The sequence below is a fragment of the Marmota marmota genome, unplaced genomic scaffold (assembly GCF_001458135.2).
Source record: "Marmota marmota marmota unplaced genomic scaffold, marMar, whole genome shotgun sequence".
NCBI classification, from domain to species: Eukaryota; Metazoa; Chordata; class Mammalia; order Rodentia; family Sciuridae; genus Marmota; species Marmota marmota.
Genome location: NW_026000019.1, coordinates 8,161,890 through 8,188,083, shown reverse-complemented (window position 1 = coordinate 8,188,083; position 26,194 = coordinate 8,161,890). Strand labels below are relative to the sequence as shown.

General features: G+C 38.3%; 1 protein-coding gene across 1 annotated transcript; it reads right to left on the bottom strand.

Moving 5' to 3' along the window:
* Positions 1–463: 463 nt before the first annotated feature.
* Positions 464–26,194, bottom strand: LOC107147205 (piggyBac transposable element-derived protein 1-like). Its single transcript, XM_048810215.1, has 5 exons — positions 26,021–26,194; positions 13,739–13,903; positions 11,275–11,435; positions 5,024–5,047; positions 464–1,217 (listed from the first exon to the last, which is right to left on the bottom strand). Exons 1-5 carry the CDS (start codon positions 26,192–26,194, stop codon positions 464–466), a joined length of 1,278 nt encoding a protein of 425 aa, XP_048666172.1.

Below are 26,194 nucleotides of genomic sequence, written 5' to 3'. Positions count from 1 at the left end.
TCTGAAATCTGAAATGCTCCAAAAATCGGAGACTTTTGTTCACTAACATTATATCACAAGTGAAAAATTCCACACCTGACCTTATACTATAGTCAGAATGTAGAAATACTAAAAATATTATATAAAACTACCTTCAGGCTATGTAAATAAGGTATATATGAAACACAAATGAATTTTGTGTGTAGACTTGGGTCCCATCTCCAAATTATCTCATTATACATATATACAAATATTCAAAAAATTTAAAAAAGTATTTGCAATCAAAATACTTCTGGTCCCAAGCATTTTGGTAAGGGTTATTCAACTTGTACTTCTAAATTCCTGCATCTGTGAACAGAAGCATGAAAAGTGAACAGTATCTACATACAGATTTCTAAATTAATTAATGCCCTGTTTTTCTGACCTTTAAAGCCATTAAGTTTTCAATCATTAACAACTCTACAACTTACCATAACATTTTTTTTTATTCTTCTAGGGGAGCATACAAGAGGAAATTTTTATTCATTTGCTTTATGAGAGGTCTCAATTTTGAAAATTTATCTTTTTGATCTAGGTGGCTATTATCTGCAAAATGCAGGTATGAGAAAATCAACTCAAATCTGTCCCTTCTAATTGCATCTCGAACCAGGTTCTGATCAGCATCAGAGATTTCCCAGTACATCCCCCTTCTGGGACGCCTTACAAATCCACTCCATAGCAGGACACCAAATACACACCTCATTTCCTGAACTGTGACTTCTAAGTTAACATTTTTCTGAGAAGCATAATTAATGGTTTCATTGACAATCAAGTTGAATGTTTCATCATCAAAAAACAATTCAAAGAGTTCTACTGGGTTCAACTTTTCACTCTTGAGATTTAAAAGTCCAGAATCCAGTGCCGACCAGCTGGGAAAGTTCGGCTTAATGTCTCTTTTGGTCCAACTTTTTTCTGGGACACTTGACACCTTTAGCTTCTTTTGAGGCTGAGCCTCAGGCTCATCTTCCTCCACTTCTGAGTCATCAGAAAATGCAAGACCTTGGAGCAGTTCACTCACTCCAGCTTTGTCTTTTTTTCTTCCTTTTCGGGTAATGTCTCCTGCTGCATACTGCAAGGATGCAATGTGCATTCGGGCCCAGGAGTCACAGGGTGGATGACGGTCCTTTAGAGTGTTCAAATTTGAGACTGTCTTTTTAGTAGGGACAGAAGAGCTACAAGAGATGTGGGGTGCACACTCTCTGTTGTTACCATAACATTTTTAAGGTGTCATTGGAAAGGGGTTTTGCTCTATCAATGGATTCTGCTTACTGGTTTCTGAATTGGGACTAAGGAGACCACAGATGAACACGCACACACACACACACACACACACACACACACACACACGCATATACCTGGGAAAGTCAATCGAGCTGGGGACTGGGGTTGCAGCTCAGTGGTAGAACACCTATCTCGTATGTGTGGGGCACTGTGTTTGATCCTCAACACCACAAAAAATAAATACATAAAAATATTGTGTCCATCTACAACTAGAAAAAATATTAAAAAAAAAAGAAAGAAAGAAAGTCAATTGCTGGGTTTCTGTTCGTGATTAAAAGGTTCAGGGGTCATTCCAGTTACATTGGGCTAATTGGGCTGCACAAAATAACCACACAAGAGACACAAATACCTTTTTCTTTGGGGTCTCTGTGACGGCTCCTCTGACCTTAAGGGTACACAGGAAGAGAGAGATCGAGAGCACGTACTGACCCCTTTTATTGAGGAGAAGCTATTCAAATGAGGCAAGGGGCCAGGTTTCAGGGGGCTGACATCTTCATGATGTCCACTGTCAGCAGGTTGACTGACACCTGGGTAGGCCACACCCAAGGGCACAGTAAGAGAAGGGGACACACACAAGGCACTTCCATGGAAGATTCTATCCTAAACAGGGCAAAGGGTTATATTACAAAGGAACAGGTGACTGAGCATAGCTTCACCCATGGGGCTGTAGCAAGACACACCCATGCACGAGACACTGACCCTCAAACCCAAGAAGGGTGGGGAAAGCTCTGCCACATTTCTGTGACTGAGCGCCTCAGCACCCAGCCAGGGAGTGTGACTCAGTCACGTGTAAGGTTGGTCTCCCACAGTCAATCAAGCTGGAAGATTCTCAGATATTACCATGAAATGCATAATGTATTCTGTGGATCCCTGGGAACATTGTAGGGCAAAAGGTGCAGGTCTTGGGGCTCTTGATGTCCCCATTCCTGCTCCTGCTGTACCTAGAGCTACTCTTCTTTCCTTTTGATTGATGATATTCTATGTTCTCTCTCTCAACTTCTGTCTCAATGACCAAATTCCTGCTTTAAAAATGTTCACCAACCATTAATATAAATCATAAATTAAACATGAAAGCATAATGAATCATCTTTATGAGTTTGGCTTCTGAGAGTTAAATTATGAAATCCACAATAAGAAGCAGACAAAATTATTTAGAAGAAAGAGAGTGGTTCTGGGACTTGAGTAAGAATTTACACAGCCCAATAAATAATATTAACACTTCTAAAGAAATAATACTTTTCTCAGAAAAGACCAAGGAAATAACTTGTAGTAGACCATGGGAAAATGACAATCAGAAAACTTCTCTATCTCCAGGCCTGAACAAGAAATCTTACTCAAATGAATCTACCTGATGACATTTGCTGGGCCCCAAATTCTTTCCTCTATTGACATTTCTATCTTAACCCAAAGAGAAGGAATTTTTCTTTTCATATTTCTGATTTCTTCCCAAGGAAAAAGAAATTGCTAACCAGATGGGCTAAAGCCATCTTTTGCTAGGGGACATATGATGTCTTTGGAGTTAATTTCTGAGAGGTTTATTTGACTTGCATGTGGGCTCCCAAAGTTATCAGGTTGAACCATATGAAACTTCTGATGTTCAATCACTTTCAACTTATAAGAGTAGGAGTTCCACATGGTCCAATATAATACTTGTTAAAGGAACTGATGCTCAAACCCTGATTTATCTATCCCCCAAAGAAAGCACTGTCCATTCTGTAAAATGCCTGCAATTTATTGACTGAATATTTTTGAGAAATGTGTATATGGCTGGGTGGAGGGCAGAGGGAGTAAGATGATAGGAAATTAAATAGTGTTTATTGCAGTAAAATGGGCTGGGGAGATGGCTCAGTGGTTAAGTGCCCCTGGGTTCAATCTCTAGTACCAAAAAAGATACATAAATAAATAAATATATAGATAAATAAATAGTGTTTATAAAGACTGGAAAATAATGTGTGGGGTGGATTAGAAAGAGGCTTATCAGAAGCAGAGAGACCAGTTATGAGAGGCCAGTAGATCAGGTACAAACCTTAAAGGCAAGGGGCTAGAAAGACTAGGAAAAACTCAAGGGGAAAGAAGACCAGGAAACTGCTTTTCCACTCTGCTAGAAGACACTCAAAGGACCACATTGTCTTTTGGATGCAATTCAATTCAGCCCTGTTTTTTTGTGTTTTTTTTTTTTTTTTCCTTCCTTTTCTTCTTGTGATGCTGGAATCAAATCCTGAGCTTCTCATGCATGTTCTCTCTCACTGAGCCACACCCCCTATATTTTTTTTCTTTTATTACAATCAGTAGACAGATCAGAGAATCCCATTTGATTACTCAGCTATTAAGTAATGAGAATGATTCACTTCTCTTCCGTTTACATTTTCCCCCTTGGCTGTCTTTTCCAATCCTGTTAACCTGCATTGCCAACTGAATGTCAATGACTAACAAATCAGCATCTCCCCCATATCTCTTTCCTGGCCACAGGCTTCTTTCCCTTTACCTAACTGATAATAGAATAACCCCCCCTGGTTGTCCCAGAAGCATCTCAAACTCAATATTCGAAAAGTTGGAACTCACAGATTTCCCCCACTAATTTGATCTTCCCTATATTTCTTTAATGCAGCATAGTAGGGGTTCATCTCATAAGATTCCTGCTTCTTCACTCTCAACATTTAATATGTCCCTGTATCCTGTTCTTTTATCCCCTAAACATTTTCTCTATTTCTGTTGCCAAAGTTTAGTTAGCTCACTAATTTTTACAATGTCCTTTTTTATTTATTTCCTTTCTCTATTTTAAAATACACCGAATTAACCGTTACCAATTCCTCCCTTAAAAATCATCAAAGGGGCCAGGGATACTGTTCAGTTGGTAGCGTGCTTGCCTCGAATGCACAAGGCCCTGGGTTCAATCCCTAGCACCACAAACAAACCAAAAAAAGAAATCATGAGGGAATTAACTTCAAATTCCTTCCCGTGGGTTATTTTCACCACCTGCTTACCATTTAATTGTTTTGATACATTCCCTCCCATTCTCTTAGCTGAATTTTTTCTTTTGTCAACTCCCAAGTACACCAGACTTTGCCATGCCTTCGGGTATGTACATATATATCTTTCCTCTCAATTTGCAATATTTCCTTCACCTTTGCCATACCTCATACCTGCCTTGTTCATCTGGTTCTCTTAGTCACGCTGAAAAAAAGACAACTTTTTCCACCTTCTTCTTGAATCCTTCCTATAACTCTTCCTCCTTCCCCCACTATTTCCCTTTTCTATCCCGATGATATCATCTTACTATATCTACACTGTGCTAATCACCTTGTAACAATACTTTGCCCTATAGATTGTATCTTTTGATACAATAAAAGAATAAAAGAATACAGGAGCCTGAGCCAATTTTACTTCCCTTTTACGATCTAGAACCAGTTTTAATCTGTCTGAACAATCAATGAACCTATATTAACATGTTATTACCCACAGTTCATAGTTCACATTAGGGTTGATGCTTTGTATTGTTCATTCTATTAAGTTTGTTTGTTTATTTGTTCTTTTTAGATATACATGACAGTATAGTGTATTTTGACATATTATACATATATGGAGCATTCTATGAACTTGAACAAATTTATAATATATATTTATGTACACTTTTGCAATAAATATTCCATTCTGGTGAGGGATGTTGATCAGGGAGGAGTCTAGGCAAGGGAAGAGACAAGGAACCTGTGGGAAATTTCTGTACCTTTCCTTCGATTTTGCTGCCAACCTAAAAGAAAAGAAAAAAAAAAAACCCTTAAAAATAAAGTCTGTTTTTTTTAAGAAAGCTATGAAAAAAATTGAAGTGTAATCGATATTACAAGAAATATTTGAGATGCTCACAATGTTATGATTAAACCTCAATGAAAATGAATTAAGTAATGTCTGACAAACTTTATGTTCTTATTTTTTGGTGTTTAAATAAGACAAGTGCCGGGTTTTGTTTTTGGTACTTTTCCTTATAATTATTGAGAATGTATTTAATGTTCACAACAAAAAAGGTGAGAGTAAAATTGCCTATCATGGCCATATTTTAGAACCATGTATATGATAATAAGGTGGTTACTATGGTTTGAATATGTATCTCCAAAAAGCTCATGGGTTAGGCAATGCAGGAATGTTTAGAAGTGAAACAACCAGATTATGAAAGCTGTAACCTAATTCATTCGTTTGATGAATTAATAATTTAGATGGTTTACTGGATGGTAACTGTAGGTATATGAGGCAGGGCTAGAGGAAGTAGGTCACTGGGGGTGGGGTGGGGGGTGTGCCCTTGGGGATTATATTTTGGTTTTGGCTCCTTGTTTTCTCTCTCTCCTTCCTAGCTGCCATGATCTGAGCAGTTCCTCTGCCATGCCGTTCTTCTATCATGTTCTACCTCATCTCAGGCCCAGAACAATGGAACCAGTTGCCCATAGACTGATCCTCTGAAACCATGAGCCCAAATAAACTTTTCCTCCTGTATTGATCTTGTTGGATGTTTTGGTCATAGTAACAAAAAGCTGACTTTTTGGTTGATTGGTCAGAAATTTGCAAGAGCATCAAGTGCCTCTGGTTGCTTGCTATTTTCATAGTTATAGTTAGTCAGGGATCATTATGCTAACTTCACACATTCAAAAAAAAAATGGACTTTTGTCTTTTCTTTCTTTCTTTTTAAAAAATATTCTTCTTTTTTTTTAAAAAAAATCTTTATTTTATTTATTTACTTTTAGTGGTGCTGAGGATCGAAACTAGGGCCACACACGTGCGAGGCGAGTGCTCTACTACTGAGCCTGAATCCCAGCCCCAACTTTTGTCCTGTTTTTTGAATTTCAAAGTTGCTGTGGAGGATTTCCATCTTTGTGTATACAGAAATATTTATTGATCATTAACTACTATATTTGATTGACTGGTTGAGAATTAGTCCAATAATCAAGTTTTGTTTTTTTTTTTAATCAATTCTTTTATATCATCCAGAACTCTTGAATCCAGGGAGAGGTTTTTGTTTTGTTTTGTTGTTGTTTTAATAAATGTTGGGCCTTTCTTGCCAGTTCATAAAAAGATAATTTGTTAGATTGCTTAAAAGTCGAGACCTCACAATTTTATTATTATTTTTCATTTTTTTGGACAATTATCATTCTTTTATGTGTTATAGAGCTACTTTTCATTTCTCTTTAGTTTATATGCTCAGTGAGTTACTAAACTGCTGATTGAGAAACAAAGTAGAAAGGGGTCTCTTATTTCTTCTTCCAAGGGAGCACTAACCTGTTTGGAGCCAAGTCCTAGACATTGTTGAACCACCCTGTGAATGGAGTTTTGGTGTATTAATAGGTCCTGCACCCAATTGTGAGACTCCTTCTTCCTCTGATTCCAGGAAATAAGCCAGGGAAATTGTTAAGAGATCTTTTTCAGTGGGAGTCCTCAGCATCCCACTTTCTTTCTTTGTCCTTCTTAATACCTACAAGAACCTCATCCCTTTGGTTTCTTGTACCAAGTAGACAATGTAATGTTAGTAAGACCTTGAGATGTGGGTTTGTCCCTAAACTGATGAGAAAGGCACTTTGCCAGGCACATTTACTAACCTGAATAACTGGATGTCTCTGCATTAGAATGCAAACACAGGTCCATTTTATAAAAGCCAATAACTGTTTTTGATGTTTTCCATTGATCCATGTGTGTATTTTCTTCTTTGTAGACATTATTAGAGAAGCAATGACTGGTCAAACACTAGACTGAAGCAGTCCTGGGTCTCTTGGCCATGATACCATATAAACATTCTCCAAACTCCCATAATCACTCTTCACAAGCTGTTTGTTTTAGGGTTTTATTTTTATTGTTACCATTATCATACTGTCAGCACCATCATTACTATCACTGGGATATCACCCACTGTTCCCATGGTTGATATTGCAGGAGAAGAATTAAGAAAATTTTGCAAGACACCAGGATCTAAAATGGTTTTAAATGGAAGATTCCTGGGAAAGGAGCTTGACAGGGTGATACTGGAGATGATGATGATGATGATGATGATGATGATGATGATAACAACAGCAGCAGCAGCAACAACCACATCAATGTTATCTTCTAACATTATGGTATTTAGCATATATGAGACACTATGGTTAAGTGAAAACACTGACATATCTACTTTTACTTGGAGATGAAGTATCATTTTTGCTTAGATTTATATCTTAATTAAAATGATAAGTCTTTGAATTTCAATTCTACCTCTAGCTTTGTTTGCTTTTAAAATTTATGGTTTTTCCTTCAATACATAGAATTGAATCTCAGAACCCTAAACATTTATTAAAATGAATAAAAATCTCACATTCATTATTATTCTATGCTTCAAAGATTTTATATATATATATATATATTTTTTTTTTCTGGACTATTTTCCTAATAATAGGTAATCCATCTACTGTTAAAGGCATTAAACCATATTCAGTTAAACCATATTTCAGATTTACTGAATTGATCTTTGTAACTGGCCCACATTGGAAAAACATTAGCATGCTATTCCTTTCTTCTTGTATCATCATATATCTAGAACACAGTTTATTTATGAACTCACCAGGAATAGTTGGGCTTTTCTTAATTGGAAGTTTGTTTAATTCCTATAAACAATGAATCACATTGCTGGATATGTTTTCTATTTTACCTTTGATCTCATCTATTTTATAGTAGTTAGACAAATTTAATAGTCTCGCTGTGTTCTTGTGTACCAGTAATAGGAGAAATGAGGTCAAGTGATATTTTATTATTCTAGAACATGATAGAACTATTTATTACAGTTATTTCTTTGATATCATGATGCAAATACCACAACCCACTGTTGCCATGAGGAGCAAAGGAGGTGACCCAAGGTCAATAATGCCATCTATAATAAACTGTGGCAAAAAAGTAGAGAGTATTCAAAAGTGGAATATAGAAGAGAGAAATGAAGGGTTTATTTTAAATGAATTATATTTTTCAAGTTCTTCATCTCAGAAGACTCTGACATGGCCCAAATCTCTGCTGCTCTATACCAGTACACATTAACTGTGTTTTTGTTCAATAAGGCACTGCCCATATTAACTGAATATTATTGGTATAATGCAGATTCATTAGATATTCATTTCTGAACATTATAATAGTGACTAGATGGAGAAACAATTGTGAATTAAAAGCATAAGCTCAACTGTAGTGTACTTCATGATTTATAAAAGATCATCACTGTTATTTGCTAAGCAGCCAGAGTAATGTTTGTGTGACTATATTTCATAAATCATCTTCTCTGGTACCATGAATAGAAATTTTTACCTTGTTCCCCCCACAAAGGATTTGATTTATTTGCAAAAAGATAAAGTTAATAAAATAGAAAATCACAGCAAAGGGAGAAAAGAAAACAAAAAATGTTCTAACTATGACAATCATTGTGGTTGAACTTGACATTTGCCTAGCATATAAAGGGAAAAAAGAGGAAAATATGGTTAGTTACAACAGGACTTCTTACTTTTTATTATATCATAGCATGAACAGAATGATGCAATTATTTTAAGGGACATGGTTGAAAGCAGAGGATCTCCAAATTACCTGAAGGCTGAAAGGGTGAATATTTTCACATGTCTGTATATATTTTGGGATACATAATTTTCTACCATGATTGGAAAAATGGATCATGTGGCACAGTGGCACATGCCTATAATCCCAGCAACTTGAAGCCTGAGGCAGTAGGATCGCAACTTCAAAGCCAGTCTCAGCAACACATTGAGGCCCCAAGCAACTTAGTGAGACCCAGTCTCAAATTAAAATATAGGCTGGGGATGTGGCTCAGTGGTTAAGTACCTGGGTTCAATCCCTGATACAAAAAAAAAAAAAAAAGTGTTATATCGTTTATAGTATCAGAACAAAAGTGTCTCTCTCCTATCTTCTCTTTGGGAAAAATGAATTTTCTAGGTCCGAATTCCAAAATACAATATATATATTATTGATTAGAAATCAGGAGGGCTGGGGATGTGGCTCAAGCGGTAGCACGCTCGCCTGGCATGCGTGCGGCCCGGGTTCGATCCTCAGCCCCACATACAAACAAAGATGTTGTGTCCGCCGAGAACTAAAAAATAAATATTAAAAATTCTCTCTCTCTCTCTCCCTCCCTCCCTCTCTCACTCTATCTTTAAAAAAAAAAAAAAAAGAAATCAGGGGAGATGTTTGATTTGGAGTTAATATTCGCATATTCATTCACTTTTGATGATCATTAGTGTAATGATTTTGCATTAATAAAGAGGATTTTTGTTTGCATGGTTGTTTGGCTTTCCCTGTTTCTAGGCAGAGTCTCGTCCTACGTGGCAGGTTATGGCATCACCCAGCTCTCCAGAGGAATTCTTGGAGTAATCTAGCTAGGGTTTCCCTCCCCACCTCCTAATAGAAGATTCCCTTGGGGAGCTTGAAGATCAGCCAGTTCTTCAGGGATGGCAATGGTGTGTGTGTACTCTGCTATTGCATGCCCTCCCAAACCCTATGAATGGTTCAGAAGGGCAGGGCATTGCAACTGGATGCCTGCAGGAAAGGGTGACAAATTTTCATGTGAATGTAGACTTTCGCATAATGAGCCCATATATCTACTTCCAAGTTATGCAAGTTGTAACGGGCAATATTTTGGAAACAAACACGGGTATAATCAGCTACTAAGATACATAAGCAGAATATGTGGAAAATGTCCTTCTCTTAGAAAGCCATATGCAGGGTGTGGAAAGGTGTTCCTAAAGTGAGGGAGACACCAAATCCTGTTGCCATGCAGTGCTGTAAAAAGCAAACAGTATGCACACCTCCAAGGGCTTTTGTTTGAGGAATCCTGGCTGGGATGAGCCCAGCAGATACCACAACTCCCTGTTGCCATGAGGAGCAGAGGAGCTGACCCAAGGCCAGAAAACTCATGTCAGCAGATAAGTTGGCTGAAAGTTAAGGCAACCTGATTGTAAGTGTTACTGTTTATTAGGTAGGTGGTATTTCCTCCTGGGCAAGTTTTTAAACTTGAGATAGTGTACCGTTTTTCTAATTTCTTTAAAATATATTGTTTGGTGAATTATATAACTATATTCATTCCTGTGAAATATCTACTACTTTCATGAATCATCCTAATTTGACTGTATAAATCACTCTACCGTATGGAATTGATTTTCAGGGTATGTGAGGCTGAATTTATTGCTCTGAAGTCCCTATATGGAAGTCCTACTCCCAGTATTTCAGAATATGATGATTGATATTATTTACTCCTTTTAAAGCCCTACCCTTTAAAGCCCTACCCTTTAAGGTAGGGCTTTAAAAGGAGTAAATAATATCAAATGAGTTTGTTAGGTCCTAGCCAATATGACTAGTGTCTTTATGAGATGGTGCGGTTGGGACACAGACATTTTGTGAGCACAGAGGAAAGACCATGGTGAGAAGGAAGGACCATCCATCAGACAAAGAATGAGGCTGCAGACGAAACCAAACCTGACAACAAACACCTTAATCTTGGAATTCTAGTTTCTGGGGCTTAAAAAAAAAAAAATTCTGTTAGTGGTATTTTATTACGGCAACCTAGCAAGCTAATAAAACCAGTGTGTGAAATAAAAAATGACCTAGATAGTATTTTTTAAAAGAATAATTTCTGCTTTGGAGAATAACATCATGACTTTCTCCTAAGTTGTCTGAAGATCCAAAGCGTCTCCATTGACCTCTGAAGGCTCTTTCCTTCTCGGTTGTAGTTTTCATCAGAAAAGGAGCTGAGCCATGCTCTTGTTTTCTGGAATTTTCTGAGCAATAGCATGGGGCCATACTCTGTTGGTGCCTCAGTCTTCACCTTAATTAATGATTTTCCATAAAGGAGAAGAAAGCAAATTCTGCAAACTATGAAACCAGGAATCTTTCTCTCAATTTGGATCAGGAACCTAGAAAAAAACATTATTGAAAAGAATATTGGGTGTAGGGGTATTTAAAAAATGGATCATTGATTACAGAAGTTTATCATGAAACAAGGAAAAGTCATTATCCTTGTCATTCACTCTGGGAAATTCATTTGATGATGTTGAAACCTGCTCTGCCTTTGACTCTTCATTCTTTTCTGGCTCCTCTGACAGGAGTCTGTGTGCCTGTCTCCTTGGTTTCCCTTCTCCAATCTTCAAAGATGTTGAATAACTGTTACTTTGAAAAAATGCACTTATTAACACAATCAAAACATAATTTTATTATTGAAAGAGACTCTAAAATTCACTTTTCGGACAATCTTCCTCTACCCCTGTGTGGATGTTGTTGGTGATCCCATTCCTTTTCTTCTTAGAGCATCAGGGACTCGTAAACCGGGCAATGATAGTGTGAGGAATCTCCTATTCTGTTTGATTCCTTTTGTTGTTGTTTCTTTCTTTCTTTCTTTCTTCTTCTTTTTTTTTTTTTTTTTTTCAGGCTTTAGGGAGAAGCTTTGTACTGAGATGAACATGCACACCTAAGTGCTGGTGGGAAGAACTGGTTAGAAGGGAAGTGGTAGGGACCAGAGAGAGAAGGTGCAATGGAGGGTGCTGGGTTTGGAAAAGTGTGGGAATCCAGGTTGAAACTAGATTAAAGTGGGGGTGAGTGCTGATATTTGAGGAAACAGGAACAAAGGAGGCTAGAGTGGGTGCAGGAACAGGGACATATTCTATGTGATAGGAAGAATGTGTAGGAATTGATCTTTGCTGGCCTCTATTTTCTCTATTAAGTTGGAAGTAGGTCATCCTCAGGGAACAAAGGGCAGCATGGGGATAGGGCAGAACCTTAAGGAGAGAAAAATGTGCAAAAGTCCTCTTGGAAAGCAGAAAGTGAGTTGCTAGGTCAAATGATGAAGCACTGTGGGAGTACCAGGAACTCTACACTCTCTGCTTCATTTGAATCTGGTGATCATGAATTTGCAAAGGTACCAGCTCTCTCTCTTGTGGGGGCTTTTTCATTTAAATTTTAAGTTCTGCTGCATGAGTATGAAGGAAGTACAGAGAATTGGTGGAGCCATGTGGAGAAAGTTTTGAGTAAGTTGATAGTTTCTTCTAGAGATTTTTCAACAAAAATGGAATGAAAAGGAGGATAGAGGAGTTTAAGATTTTGGAAAAAGAATGGAGGTAATGGATTTTAAATTTATTCTGAAAAGAGAGAATACAAGATGGAAGGAAACTAAGGAAAGGAGAGAGTAGAAGTGTTAAAGGATTGGAAAGCCCAGGCAGATTCAGGAATGATTCCATGTGGGCATTGAACAGACTGGGAAGATAGGAAGATAAGGTCACAGAGCATGGTGTTTGGTTTAATAGTTTGATGACTCTATGTGGGTGATCATCATGGGAGTAGGAACTGAGGTAGAGTGAATGAATGCTATACTTCCGGTGAGGTTTGTCCCCACCAAAACTCATGTTGAAACTTGATTGCCAATGTAAAAGTGTTGGGAGATGAGGCCTTTACTCTCATGAATGCATTAATGTCTTTCTCTTGAGACTAGGTTAGTTTTCTTAAACCAGATTAGTTTGAAGAATGAGTTATTTCTTACAGGAATGGATTGTGAGCCTGGCAGCTCTCCTCATTCACACATGATCTCTCTTTAACAAGCATCATTTGACCTTCTGTTTTCCTAGCATGAGGTGAAGCAATAAGTGGTCCTCACCCATTATGGCCACCAGAGCTTGAACTTTCTGGTCTTCAAAGTCATGAGCCCAAATAAGCCTCTTTATCAATTACCCAGTTTTAGGTATTCTCTTATAGCAACATAAAATGTATATGATCGGCATGGAAAATTTTTCTGAGGAAGAGAATCAATAGGTATTTATTTTTAATTGCTTGCAGAATATCATTGGCATATGCTTTATGTTGTATACATTCAGGAAGGTTTTTTTCCTCTCCAGAAAATCGTGAACTAAGGGAGACAAAGGACTGTGTTTAGAATGTATTTATTTATCTATAGATATAGAAAATCTGTTTCCCAAAGAATATTTTGACAGAACACTCCTTTAATGAAATAAGGAAAAGAGCAATTCAAGGATTTTTTAAATCCATTTCATTGTCTTTAGGAAAATAAGTTGCTGATTCTCCTTTGTCAGCTGAAGGTGAAGGTAGGGCAGGGCAAATTATTTACCCAAGGTGGGCTAAAGCTACCTACAAATGTACAGAAATTAGTTAATTCTTTTTAAGAAGGCACAGTATTCTGAACTTATTCCGACATAGAACTTCACTATTTTTTTTTTTCTTTTCATAGAGAACTTTGTGAAATAGGTAATGAAATGATCCAGGCACAAGATGATAGTGACAGAGAAGCCACCAGTGACTTGAGGGAAAAGGGAAGTGTAGGTGCTGCCTGTGAGGTCACCTTTCCTGTTTCAGAACCTCGGGGAAGGTGAGGTTCTGCTTTCCTGCATACCGTTTCCCCCATCACTTCTCCTCTTTACTCTTATGTAACAACTGGACCAACCCGGCCTGCCTCAGGCCCACATTTCTGGTTCGCTCCTCTCACAGCCTCCCGAGTCTGGACAGAATTTAGAATTAAGGTATTGGAGTCCAGCTTGGAATGACTCGAGCCATCTTGGTTACAACCACCATTTTGCCCCCCAGGTGGCCCTGGCATCCATCCCAAGCCCTATAGGACAAAGTCATTAGTCAACTGAGGAGTGAGGGTGTAGCTTCTGGTAGAGTGTGTGCCTAACATGTACCTGGGTTCAATCCCTAGTAATCCTCCATCAAGAAAAGTGAGGCAGCAAAGCACATTGTGTCAGATACTGATGTCTGGATGCTTTCTTCACTGACATTGAACAAGTTAGTGCCTTTTGAGAAGTGCCAGGCCTTTGTCTAATTAGCATTTAAGACCCTTCCTTCTGTCTTGAGGATCAGATAACCTTCTATCTTGCTGCTGCTCATGGCACACTTGTGTTCATAAACCACTAATAAATTGTACTTTATGCAATCTTTGATCTGTTTCTATCTTTGGCAGGAGTTTTTGTTTGTTTGTTTGTTTTGTATACAGGGGCTGGGTGTTTCTGAAGCATAAGTTCTCAACTAATTAGTGTTTAGGAAATTTTAAAAGTCATCCTTGCAAAGTCATATTTATTCAGAGTGACACATGGTAGCAGCTTTCATGAATCACCTGTTTCTACTTGCAACTGCATTCATCTTGTTCAGCAACTCCCAGTGATCCAATCATTGCTGAGATGTACTGAAAGTTATAAAAATGCTTTCATTTGATCTGAGGGTTGCTAATTTTAAAAATAAATTTGAGAGGAATCAACTAAAATGTATTTCAATGGATCAGTGGTTAAACAAACTCCGGTATGTCCATGTAATAGAGTACTACTTCGCAATAAAAAAGAATGAGATTTTGTTATCTGCAGCAACAAGGATGGACCCCAGAGTTATCATACTTAGTGAAAAAAGCCAATCTCCAAAGGTCACATACTGTATAATTCCATTTACATAACATGATTGAAATTGCAAAACTCTAAATGTGGCAAATAGATCAGAGGCTTTCAGGGATAGAGGCAGGACTACAAAGGTGTGACTATGAAAGAGAAGTTTATGATATTCCTTTATGCTCATAGAACAGTTTGATGGTGACCATATAAACCTGTACATGGTATCAAATTGCAAAGCAGTACACACATACACACATAAGTAAAAGCTGGTGAAAACTGAAAAGGTCTTTAGCTTAATTAACAATGTGAACTGGGTGTGGTGGTGCACGCCTATAATCCCAGTGGCTCAGGAGGCTGAGGCAGGAGGATTGCGAGTTCAAAGCCAGCCTCAGCAATGGCAAGGAGCTAAGCAACTCAGTGAGACCCTGACTCTAAATAAATACAAAGTAGGGCTGGGGATGTGGCTCAGTGGTCGAGTGCCCCTGAGTTTAATCTCTGGTACACAACCCTCCCCCCTCCAACAACAAAAGAGTGTAAATTTCCTGTTTTTGACATTTCATACATTAACATAAGATGTCACTAGTAGGAAAAGGTAAACAAGAATTGGTATACAGTTTTTAAAGCTTTAAAGAGTTTTAAAAAGTAATTTTGAGAATACCCAAATATTTTATGCCTAAAATAATGTCATCCTTACTTATTTGTATTCTTACAGAGAGGGAAAGAATGAGACCCTCTTTGTTCTAAGGACAATCTTCCCTAAGAAGCAAGGTTAATGAGAAGCTGTAAAGATTAGCTCTCAGTAAATCATGCTTTATCCTATCAGACTGGCTCCCTTTCAATTGCATTTCCACACTACTGAATTCCTGCTCCTGAATTCCCATCTTTGGCAACAGGGATGTGACTAGACATTGCAGACACTTCCTACCTGTCTCCCTGGCTCTTGGGTGGCTATTCATCATTGCTCCATCACTGCTGTGCTGGGTAATGGGGCATGATCTGTGTTTTCTAGGTCATTTGCATGCCGTTCTCATCTTCAGTGACAGTTCCTTATGTGGCTCCTCCTCTTGTCTTGCTTCCCTTTAGAATCCCATACTCCATGGTTTCCCCTTAGGAGTACAGACGTTCCTACCACAACACTCATCACACTTTAAGATCCTATCTTGTGTTTGTCTCATGTTGAATGCTTCCCTCCCCACTAGCCTGTCAGTTCTGGGAGGGCAGAGACCCACCCAGGTCCATTTCCTTCCCTTCCTGGGGAGCAAGCCACGTGCAGGCTCAAGCCTAGAGTGCTCTTGACAGTTGGAAAAGCAAAGAAAGAGGACTCAAGTCAGGAGATTTCCTGAAAGTTTGAGGAAGAGTGACGAGGCCAGTGTGGCTGTGTAAAATGAGCAAGAGGGAAACCACAGGAGACAAGGAAGAGAGGTGACAGGGCTTGGGCGGGGGGTCGGGTGGGGAAGATGATGTCAGGGCCTTGCGTGGCTATAATGACTTTGCTGTTTACTATGATGACTTTGCGGTTTATTCTGTGAAATGGGAAACCTTTGCAGAATTCTGACCAGAAAGATGTGATCTGACAATTTTGGAGGTGGTGGGGGCGGTTACTGGGGATTGAACTCAAGGATACTCAACCAATGAGCCACATCCCTAGCCCTAGGGATGAATGTGATCTGGCAATTTTAAAAGAGGTGTTTTCTTTGTCCTGATTCCTGGGCATCTCTCTGATTAAAAAAAAACAAAACAAAACAAAAAAAAAACTGAAGGAAGAAAAGGGGTGTGTAACTTATCCATTCCCTAAAATCTCATACCTGCCACCTTATGTGTTTAACTTGTGTTATTTTCTTTAGTTTCTAATTTACCCGGCTTAAGAAATCAAGAATTTAAAGCTCAGAGAGGTTAAAAAAATTACCCATCACATAATTAGTAAATGGTAAATTTATACAAACCTAAATCTGCTAAACTCAAAATTTATTCTCTGAGCTACTCTGCTGTATTTCTGGAGAATAAAATTTGAAGTAATGAGTGGAACATAGTAGTGCTGGAGAAGTGGGTTTTCTTTAGATGGTCAATGGTTTTACTTACCATACATAGGAGATACGAATACATTTGTCTGTCCTGTCTCCTTTTCCCTTCCTGCTGGGCCCGTCCATTATAGTACCTTCTCCCCAGGGCTGGGATGGGCCCCCATCTGGACCTGGCCTGTCAGAATGACTCATTCATTCCTCTAGCCACAGGGATTGAGCCAAGGATGAACATGATCCCAGCCAGGGCATCCGGAAGTTTTCCTTTTGGAATTTTAAAATTAAAACTGGAGAAGAGTTCTCTTTATTTTTGTCTTCGAGATGGAGTATGTAATCAGGAAATACCATCAATTATCTTTTCTTCCACGTGGAGAAGTCAGTCCACAATGTGGGGAAAAAAAATAATTTGGAGCATAGTACTCTTTGTTGTTAGTCATCTCAGGAATGCTTTGTAATATAACACAGAGCAGGGGTGGAAAGAGGAAATGCAGGTTCTCTTTGCATAATCTATCATGCATATTAATATCAACATTCTTAGAATAAGCTTAAAGAAATGTAAGTAAGTAGAATCTCTGTCAGCAATGAGTGAAGTTTTTTTTTTGTTGTTTTTTTTTTTTTTTTAATGATCTTTTATCTTAGGCGTGTTTGTGCATTAAGAGAGAATGGAACCTATCCTGGCCTGCAGACTTCCCCTGTTCTCTCCTTCCATTCAAACTCACTCCATAAAATTACAAACATTAAGATACCTCTCTTCACAAACACAGCAGGGAAAGGACGGAAGATTTATACCAGAGGCTTCAATTTGTAAAAATCCAAAGGGTAGACAGATTTACATTGTAGGTTCAGTTCTCCTCACAGTTCTGTTCAAGTCACTAGAGAATTTCCATCACTTTTAGGATAAGTTCCAGGTCAGCTTCCTTGGTGATCCATTGCATGACTTCCTCTCTCACATCACCTTTACTAGTTTCCTTCTTGTTCACTATTCTCCAACCACCTGGGCTCCTGGCTGTTCCTCAAACACTCCAAGCACTTCTATTTCAGGATATCTGCATGGACGGCTTCTTCTTTCTGATACACCGTTTTGTTTTGTTTTTTTTTAGATGCCCACGTGACTCTCACTTCTTTCCAAAGTCTATTCATATGTCACTTAATCACTGAGAACTTGACTGGCTAAAATAACCTACCCAGATTTGGGGGCTAATTTCTTCATAGTACTGATTGCTATCTATCTGTTTAAATGTCTCTCTCCCCCTCCCCTGGAGTGTCAGCTACTGAAGAACAGAGACTCTATTGCTTTGCAGAACCCCCTGTGCACTCTGTGCAAATAACAGTGGTGCCCAATAATTATTCTTTGATTGGATGAATGAATGCAAAAATTGTGATATTATGCCAATAATTGATTTGTAATTATTCAGGGTTTCTTTAAATCTTTTAATCTCTACGTTAGCATCTCCAAAATTTTTCCTTTTCTACAATTATGTACCCACACACCCAAACCTACACAAAGGGTTAGAACCACTGAGTTGATTGAAGGGTAAACATGACAAGATCTCTCTGGTGACTAAGTGAAGGGTAGAATTGAGAGAGACAAAACTGTAGATAGGACTATTAATTAAGGAATTGAATGATAAAAGACTGAATCAGGCAAGTGGAAATGGATAAAGGTGCATATGAAAACATTTAAGTAACCATATCAGCAGAACCTGGGACATATTGGGAATAAGTAAAAGGAAATACTCAAGGATGATTCCAGATTTCTAGCTGAGGTGAGTGGGTTGATGATAATGCCACCCATTGAGAGAGATGATATCAGAGGAGGTGATGTGGGGGTGGGATTTGGTTAATTCAGTTTGTGCAAGACCCAGGTGAGCAGCAGAGAACCGGCTATATGCGGCTGAAGCCCTGGTCTTCAGATTTAAATTTTAGTAGTGTGTCCCCCAGTCTATACCCCAAACCTGTAAACATCACTCAAATGAAGTCATCAGTCTCCCTCCAGAAGCCCTTCCTGTTCCTCCTTCTGGTTACCACTCTCGTGATAGAGCTGCTTTTCACAGTCTATGAGTGGGAAAATATGTAGAGTTGACTTATTTCAAAATTAAGTTACTTTTCTGAAAAAATGCACAGAGTTTTATTTTCAAATAAGAAAATCTTTTTGTTGCTGAGAACTGAACCCAGGGCTTGGCACATGCTAAACCCATGATGTACCTCTGAGTTATCTCCACAATCCTATAGTCCATCTTACTCTTGGACAATCCTTAATTTCATAATTGAGAAAATTGTGCCCCATGTGCCTACCCTCTAGAAAAAATTCTAGCTCTTAGTTTTTTGATTCAGGTATTATCTTATTACTTTTTAGATATTATGCTTATGCTATGTCTTGGCTTATTCATTTTATATATTTTCTATTAATTTCCTATAATGTTCACATGTTTTTAGCTCTCTTACAATCTCTCTTCTCATTTTCTCTCCCATTGTCTTTAATATCACCATGTAACTATTAGGCTCAGACCCAAGCAGTGTAATGTGTGAGTCACTGTGTTCGATTCTCAGCTCCACATACAAATCAATAAAATAAAGGTCCATTGACAACTAAAAAATATTTTTAAAAATGTGATAGGGAATAAAAAAACTGTAAAGAAGACTGTAAAGAAATTGAGGAGTAAGGGACTAGGCCTTCATTAGATAAGAGTGTAACATGGTATGAATTCAAGTAGGAGAGGATTGTTGGTACTGAATTCAGTAGAAAGATCACAGGTTACATTGTATGCACTCATACTATTCCTAATGAGTTAACCTGGAAAGTGGTGGGTGGTAGCTGAACGTAGTAGAATTTAAAAGTCATTAAATGGTTTAGCTGAATTTTCTAAAAGGTAGACAATAATTGTGGGAAGGTGCACAACTCTGAGCCTTGTATCAGAATCCTCAAAGTATCATTAAGGATTGTCCAAGAGTAAGATGGACTATAGAGTCAGTAGCCCACACCTTTAGGATTTGCTACTTTATTCAAATAAATATACCCTCATATTCACTGGTAACTAAAACTTGGCTATTTATAACTAGAATCTTTTAGGATTAATCTGGGAGGAATAATATTTTTAACAAAGGATCATCACATTTTATTTATTTGGTACCAGGGAGTGAACTCAGGGGCACTTAACCACTGAGCCACAGCCCCAGCAGTTTTTCTTTATCTTATTTAGAGACAGGGTCTCACTAAGTTGCGTAGGGCTTCCCTGAATTGCTGATGCTGGCTTTGAATTCAAAATCCTCCTACCTCAGCCTCCCCAGCCACTGGGACTACGTGTGTGCACTACCATACCCAGCTCCTTGTATCATATTTAATCTAACTGTATTTCTCCTCTGTTTAGCTTTATGTATGTAGTACATTTTATGTCGTATTGAAAATCTCTACTTTCTTTATGATCTGCTTCTTTCCATACACACCTACTTGGGTCAGTGAAGTCAAGGAAGATGAAAAGATGGGGAGAGCCTCTGAGATATGGCAGGCAACATTTTAAGTCTAAGACATTTTATAACCTCCTCCACACCCCACTGATTGACAGAAGCCCTTTGATTATTTCCATACCTACCAATTGTCTTGTCTACCCAGGTCTGGCTGACCCACTTCCTGGTTTGATGGATTGCATGGGAGCCAACTAAACTCCCGCCAGGTTAGTCAGATTCATTCAGAGGAAGTTACTTAAGAACTCCTTATATTTATGTTCCTTTATAAACATTTTCACTCCCACCCTTTACCTAAACCATTCACACTCTCTCCACTCCCTAAGAAAACAATTATAATAAAAACAAACTTCTGTGTTGGCTCTCCATGGGTGGTCCTATGTTTGTGATCAGTGCCAACAAGTAATGGAGATTCTAAGACTGGGTTTTCTTTCTCCCCCTCTCATCACAAGCAGTGAAAATAGTAAGAATAATCCTGCTAGCCTCCAGTGCTCTTCAATACAGAAATTCATTTGTTTTTCTGAACCCACAGTCATTCATGTTCATTCAATATTTTGCAGATACCATTTGCTCTCTAACAGGATGCAGAAATCCTTGTAGTTTGCAAATATTGAATTAACTGCTTAAAGCTAAGGAAACATTCTGAGGAGTCCATTTGCTACCCAAATCATTTTAATTCTTCTGTTGTTTCCTAAATTAATGAAGATGCAGACTGATTTGCATAAGTAGCACACATTTTTAAAAGAGCAACACAGGTTGGGGTTGTGGCTCAGTGGTAGAGTGCTTGCCTAGCATGCATGAGGCACTGGGTTCGATCCTCAGCACCACATAAACGCAAAATAAAGATATTGTGTCCACCTAAAACTTAAAAATAAATTTAAAAAAAAATTTAAAAAAATAAAAGAGCAACACATACTTTTTTTTAATAGTAATTTTTATCTTTCTACAAATTAGACTCATTAGTTATCTGGTATCCCCTCAGTATTGTATTTTTTTTTCTTGATAAAATATAGGCTTAAATTTCTTAACAGTTTCACAGATTCAGGAGAATTTACTTAAATTGGTGTTCTGGGGAATATAATCTCCAGGGGATCAGAATTCTCTTTTATATTGTATGAACAATATAGTGCAGACACATGGACACAGTTGTTTATTGGGTCACTTTTTTTAGACTACAAAGAGGACAGGTCTTCTCATAGTGTCTTTAGTAATTTAGAGGTATCAAATTCATATTTCATGAGATTTCTAGTCCCTGCGAATGCTAAGGAGATGACTAGTAGCTCAGGGCTCCTAGGTAGCTTCTACTTTCTCAAAGTAGACCAACTGATGGAGCAACTTGTGCGGTTCAGGGAGAGAAGGCAGGAGTTTCTCAAAGCAAAAAGAGCTTGGCAGCTGCTGGGATAGTCCCCCAGTCCCTCCCTTTACTCACATACATAATAATCTACAATAACAGTCCCATCTTTATGACCTCATTTAACCTCTAGAGCTCCTCTGGTTTGGTCTGAGGCAACCTCACACTGTCTCCCAATTTCTTCAGCAGTTGGCGCTCAACAAACTCACCAGCACCATGAATCCTCAGCATGGAAGTAGGGGTCCTTGGAGAGCCAGGCCTGACCAAAAAAGCTGGAGTGGGGGCTGCTCTTGGGTCCCATATGGGTTGCCAAATTTGTTGCCAAAAGGTTAGTCCTTGTCCCTGATGCCAATCCAATAATGAGGACACAGTTTTGAGAAAAAGGAAAAAAAAAAAAAAAGGGTTTACTGCTTTGCCAGCAAAGGAGAAACACAGGGGACTCCTGTCACAAAGGCTATGATTCTGGGCTGAAACTTTCTAATGAAAGTTTTATACCTAGAATTTTTTAAAACTAGAGAAGTGAAAATATTAATTTACTATATTAATTATCAAGCCATTTATGACAAAAGTTGACATAGTTCAAGGATGTGTTTTAGGTAGTTTTACAATTAAATAAATCTGTTGCTTTTAGATGTCTTGCTCTATAGTGCAATATAATAATAATAAAAAAAGTTTAAGATGCCAGATTGTCTAAGAAAGGGAATACTTAAAAAATTTTTGTTAAACTTGTTCATGTTATTATCACATTTTCTATTAAAATAATATTTTTTTAAAAGGCCATAATATTTTATTTAATTTAGGGCATTAGGATTCCCTAATCTGGCTCTGACTACTGGCAGAACACTCCTGTTCTTGAGCTTTTGGGTCACAAGAGCTTAGGCATCACAGTGATTCACATGGCTGTATTTAGAAAAGTGTGTTTTAACAATACATTAAAAGCATTTAAAGTGACATGACCTCTTTAGGCATGTTCCAGTGGAGGGTTCTCATAAGGACAATGATCTACAATAATAGTTCCATCTTTATGACCTTGTTTAACCTCTACTACTTCCTTGGATGCCCCATCTCCAAATATAGCCACACTAGTGATTAGAGCTTCAGCATCTGGATGTTTAGAGGACATAAGGCTTAGTCTATAACACCAACATTGAAATTTATAAAGTAGAGACAGACCAAGACAGAATGGTAAAAACTCAGGATTAAAACAACAACAAAAAACCCTGAAGATTACTTTGATTAATCATTCCTCTCATTTTTTTTTTAACCCAAACCTTTTAAATAACTTGGCAAAGTGAATTCATGGCAAAGTTGGTTGCTTGATTCTCAGCTGTGACATTACTGTCCTCTCTACTTGAATAGTTCTAAATCCCAAGTTGCTGCTGATTCCTTTTCACTGCAAGAGAATTCACACTGCCCAGGTTCTGAAGTTGGAACATGTTTAAAGCCTTTGAGAATGAAGTTTTATGACAGTTTTTGTGCTGTGGTTGTTTATTTTTTTAGGAATACATCTTTGATTAGATTCTCAAAGTACTCTATGATGGGACAAGGTCTGCACACTAAGTAGGCACTCTGCATGCAACCAGAGGGACAGCCTTTCACACACACTGGTCCTGAGAAACTGGCTCCATTTTTGAGAAACCAGCTTCTAAGGGGGTCCAAAGGGAGGGGGTGTGACCCTTGTCCTTGGAAAAACCCACAGAGCACTTGTAGGCACATACCCACCCTGCTGAGTTGTTTGTCTGTAAATAACAGGGCATTAGGATTCCCTAATCTGGCTCTGACTACTGGCAGAACACTCCTGTTCTTGAGCTGCAGAAGAGATCTGCAGCGCCAGGTGTCCCTGACTCAGTTAGGTGAGGACCCATAGCAACCCCCTAGCAACCACCAATCAGCATGAGACTTGGAAAATACCTGAAATGCCAGGTGACCCTCCCAGTAGTTTGATTGATAACACGTTAGGAAACCGTGTAGTTTAGCATGTACACTCATAACAGCTTAAACCAATCAGTTCAAATGTATCCACCTCTTGTACTAACCAATCACCCTTACCCAACTTGTTCCCGCCAGTGAATGTGCTAATCAATGTTAAGAGTTGTTGTTTGATTTTCCTGCGATATGAAATGATTTGCTGTGTGATGTTGTGACGCATAGAGTATCCCCAAAAAAACCTATAAAATCTCGCTGAACAAAGGACCAGGGCTCACTCCCTGGGAACGCTGTGTTGGAAACAGTTGTGAGTCCAGGCTCGAGCTTGCAATAAAGACTCTGTTGTGATTGCATCGGATTCGGCTCCTGGCGGTCTATTGGGGTCCCATGAATCTAGCATTACATCCCCCCTTTTTTTTTTGCTAGAAGTGGCATATTTACTCAAACACCAGTGAAGAGTTCCCATTACTGAGTTTAAGAACAAAAAAATGAATACCACCATTCTGTTATAAAGGCTTAGAGGAGGAGCTAGAGAGAGAAATTTACCAAGCACATGATTTTTCTGACTCTAAAAACTACTTTTCTTTTTTTTTTTTTTTTTGTTTTTTTTTGTTTCACTACACTGTGATAACCTCTAAATTGACTTGCCTCCTGCTTCTTGGATCTTAATATAGCTATTGGATATTGGGCCCGAAATAACCAATCCATTTTTCTGATTCTAAGCTGATATTATGTTGGGGAAGAGAGGAGGAAGTTTGGCTTTGCATTTACTTTGAAAGTAGATAAGTGGAGGCATTCATTTTCTATTTTAATCCCAAGCAGAAAATTACACACCCTTTAAAAAAAATCCTCCTCTAATCTGTGCATAATATAGACTAGAGTTGATCCCAACAGAGAAACAGAAGAGAGAATGCGTACCTTTGTGGAAGATAGTTCATCAACTGAATAGCTAGAATTTGCAGAGAACATTTTTAAAAAGATGAAAAAAAAATCTAATGATAGCTTATGGGGGCTTAAAGACTAAAAGCAAGTACTTAAAACAAGATCTTAAGATAAGACAAATACCTGTAAGTAATAAGGGCCTTGAAGCAAGAAGCCCCACTCTGTTGCTGAAAGCTTTATCTTTGTCCCCAATGCCAGTCAATGTCGAGTACACGGCTTTGAGAAAAAGGGGAAAAAAAGGATTATTGCTTTGCTAGCAAAGGAGAAACACAGAACTCCTGTCCCGGAGGCTGTGATTCTGTCCTCAGCAGGAACAGGGGGCTTTTATAGAGGTGATTCAAATGTTAGTTGTAATTCACTTGTTAATTTTGGAGACAGTCATTTCTGAGATGTTCTGGTACCATCCCCAAAGTTTGTATTGCTTTCTTCCAATGGTGGGTGTGTACTCAAGGATAGATAAATCTGCCGAGGATGGGGAAGAAAGGTGATCCTATTTCTCCTGAAATTAGGGATGGGGAGAAATTAGGGAGGAGCAGGGAGAGAGAAAGAGAAAGAAACATTTCCATTTAAAAAATAAGTTGTAGTGGCAGAGCATCAATGGCTATATTCAAAGCATAAAGTAGACCACTGTCACAACTCTGCCAGTCTACACAGGACACCCAAAGCAGATCCAAAAGGCACCATCACATTAGCATGTAACGGGATCCTCTTTTCTACTTCCTTACCACTGCCTATGAAAGATGACCTCAAACTTAGTGGTTTAAAACAATACAAATAATCTCATGGCTCTGTACTTGAGAAGCTCAAAATGGATCTCATGGAGCTAAAATGCAGGTGTCAGGCATACATTTCTTTCTGGAGGTTGTAGGGAGAATGAGTTTCCTTGCCTTTTCTAGTTCCTGAACACTTTCCCCATTCCCTGGTTGCTGGCCTCTTCATTTTCAAAGCCAGCAATGGCTGGCCAAGTCCTTCTCACATTGCATCACTCTTAACTCCTCTGCCTTCAGCTTCCATGTGCAAAGACAAATGATTATACTCCCCCCACCGTAATCCAATACCATCTCTTTATTTAAAAGTTGGATGATTAGCTACCTTACTTCCATCTGCAACCCTTATAGCTTTGTTAGGTAAGTGATGATAGTTTCAGTGATTAGGATTTAGACAACATTGAGTAGGGGGCATTCTGTCTGCCACAACTACCAAGTTAAAAGGCACTCTAGGTAATGTTCCCTTTGCGTCTATGACAAGGTAGGCCTTCCTGAGTTGTACATCTATTGTCTTCAGTCTCTTATAATGACGAAACTGAGAAATAAAGAAGCATGCTAAATTACCATAGAGTGTGTAGATGTTAAGTAAATTTAAGGGTCAGGTTGGAGGGAAGAATCCTATGGACTTCTCTTAAATATCTCATAGCAAAAGTGGAGAACATGAAAGATCAATTCCTAGTTTTAAGACATTAAGTGTCTCAGAAAACGGATATTAAGGTCTCATGTTACTTTTGCTTTCTCAGATTTATTTTCTCAAAGTACTATGATTATAAATATTATTAATTATATGATTGGACAAATTAAGGAATAGAAATAATCGTTTGCCTTGAGTTATGTTTGAAATTTAAAAAAAAAATAGTTACCTTAAATTTAATGACTGACCTGAGCTAAGAATACAGAAGGCATCCCGTTCCCTTTTTGCTTTTTAAAGGTGAAGAATATGGGGATTTTGTCAACTGCACTGTTAGAAAGTGACAGAATCAGACTCAGAGCAGATTTGCCTGGCTCCACAAAGTCCGTGCTATGGCTGCCATCGTCTGGCCAGTTCACTGCCAT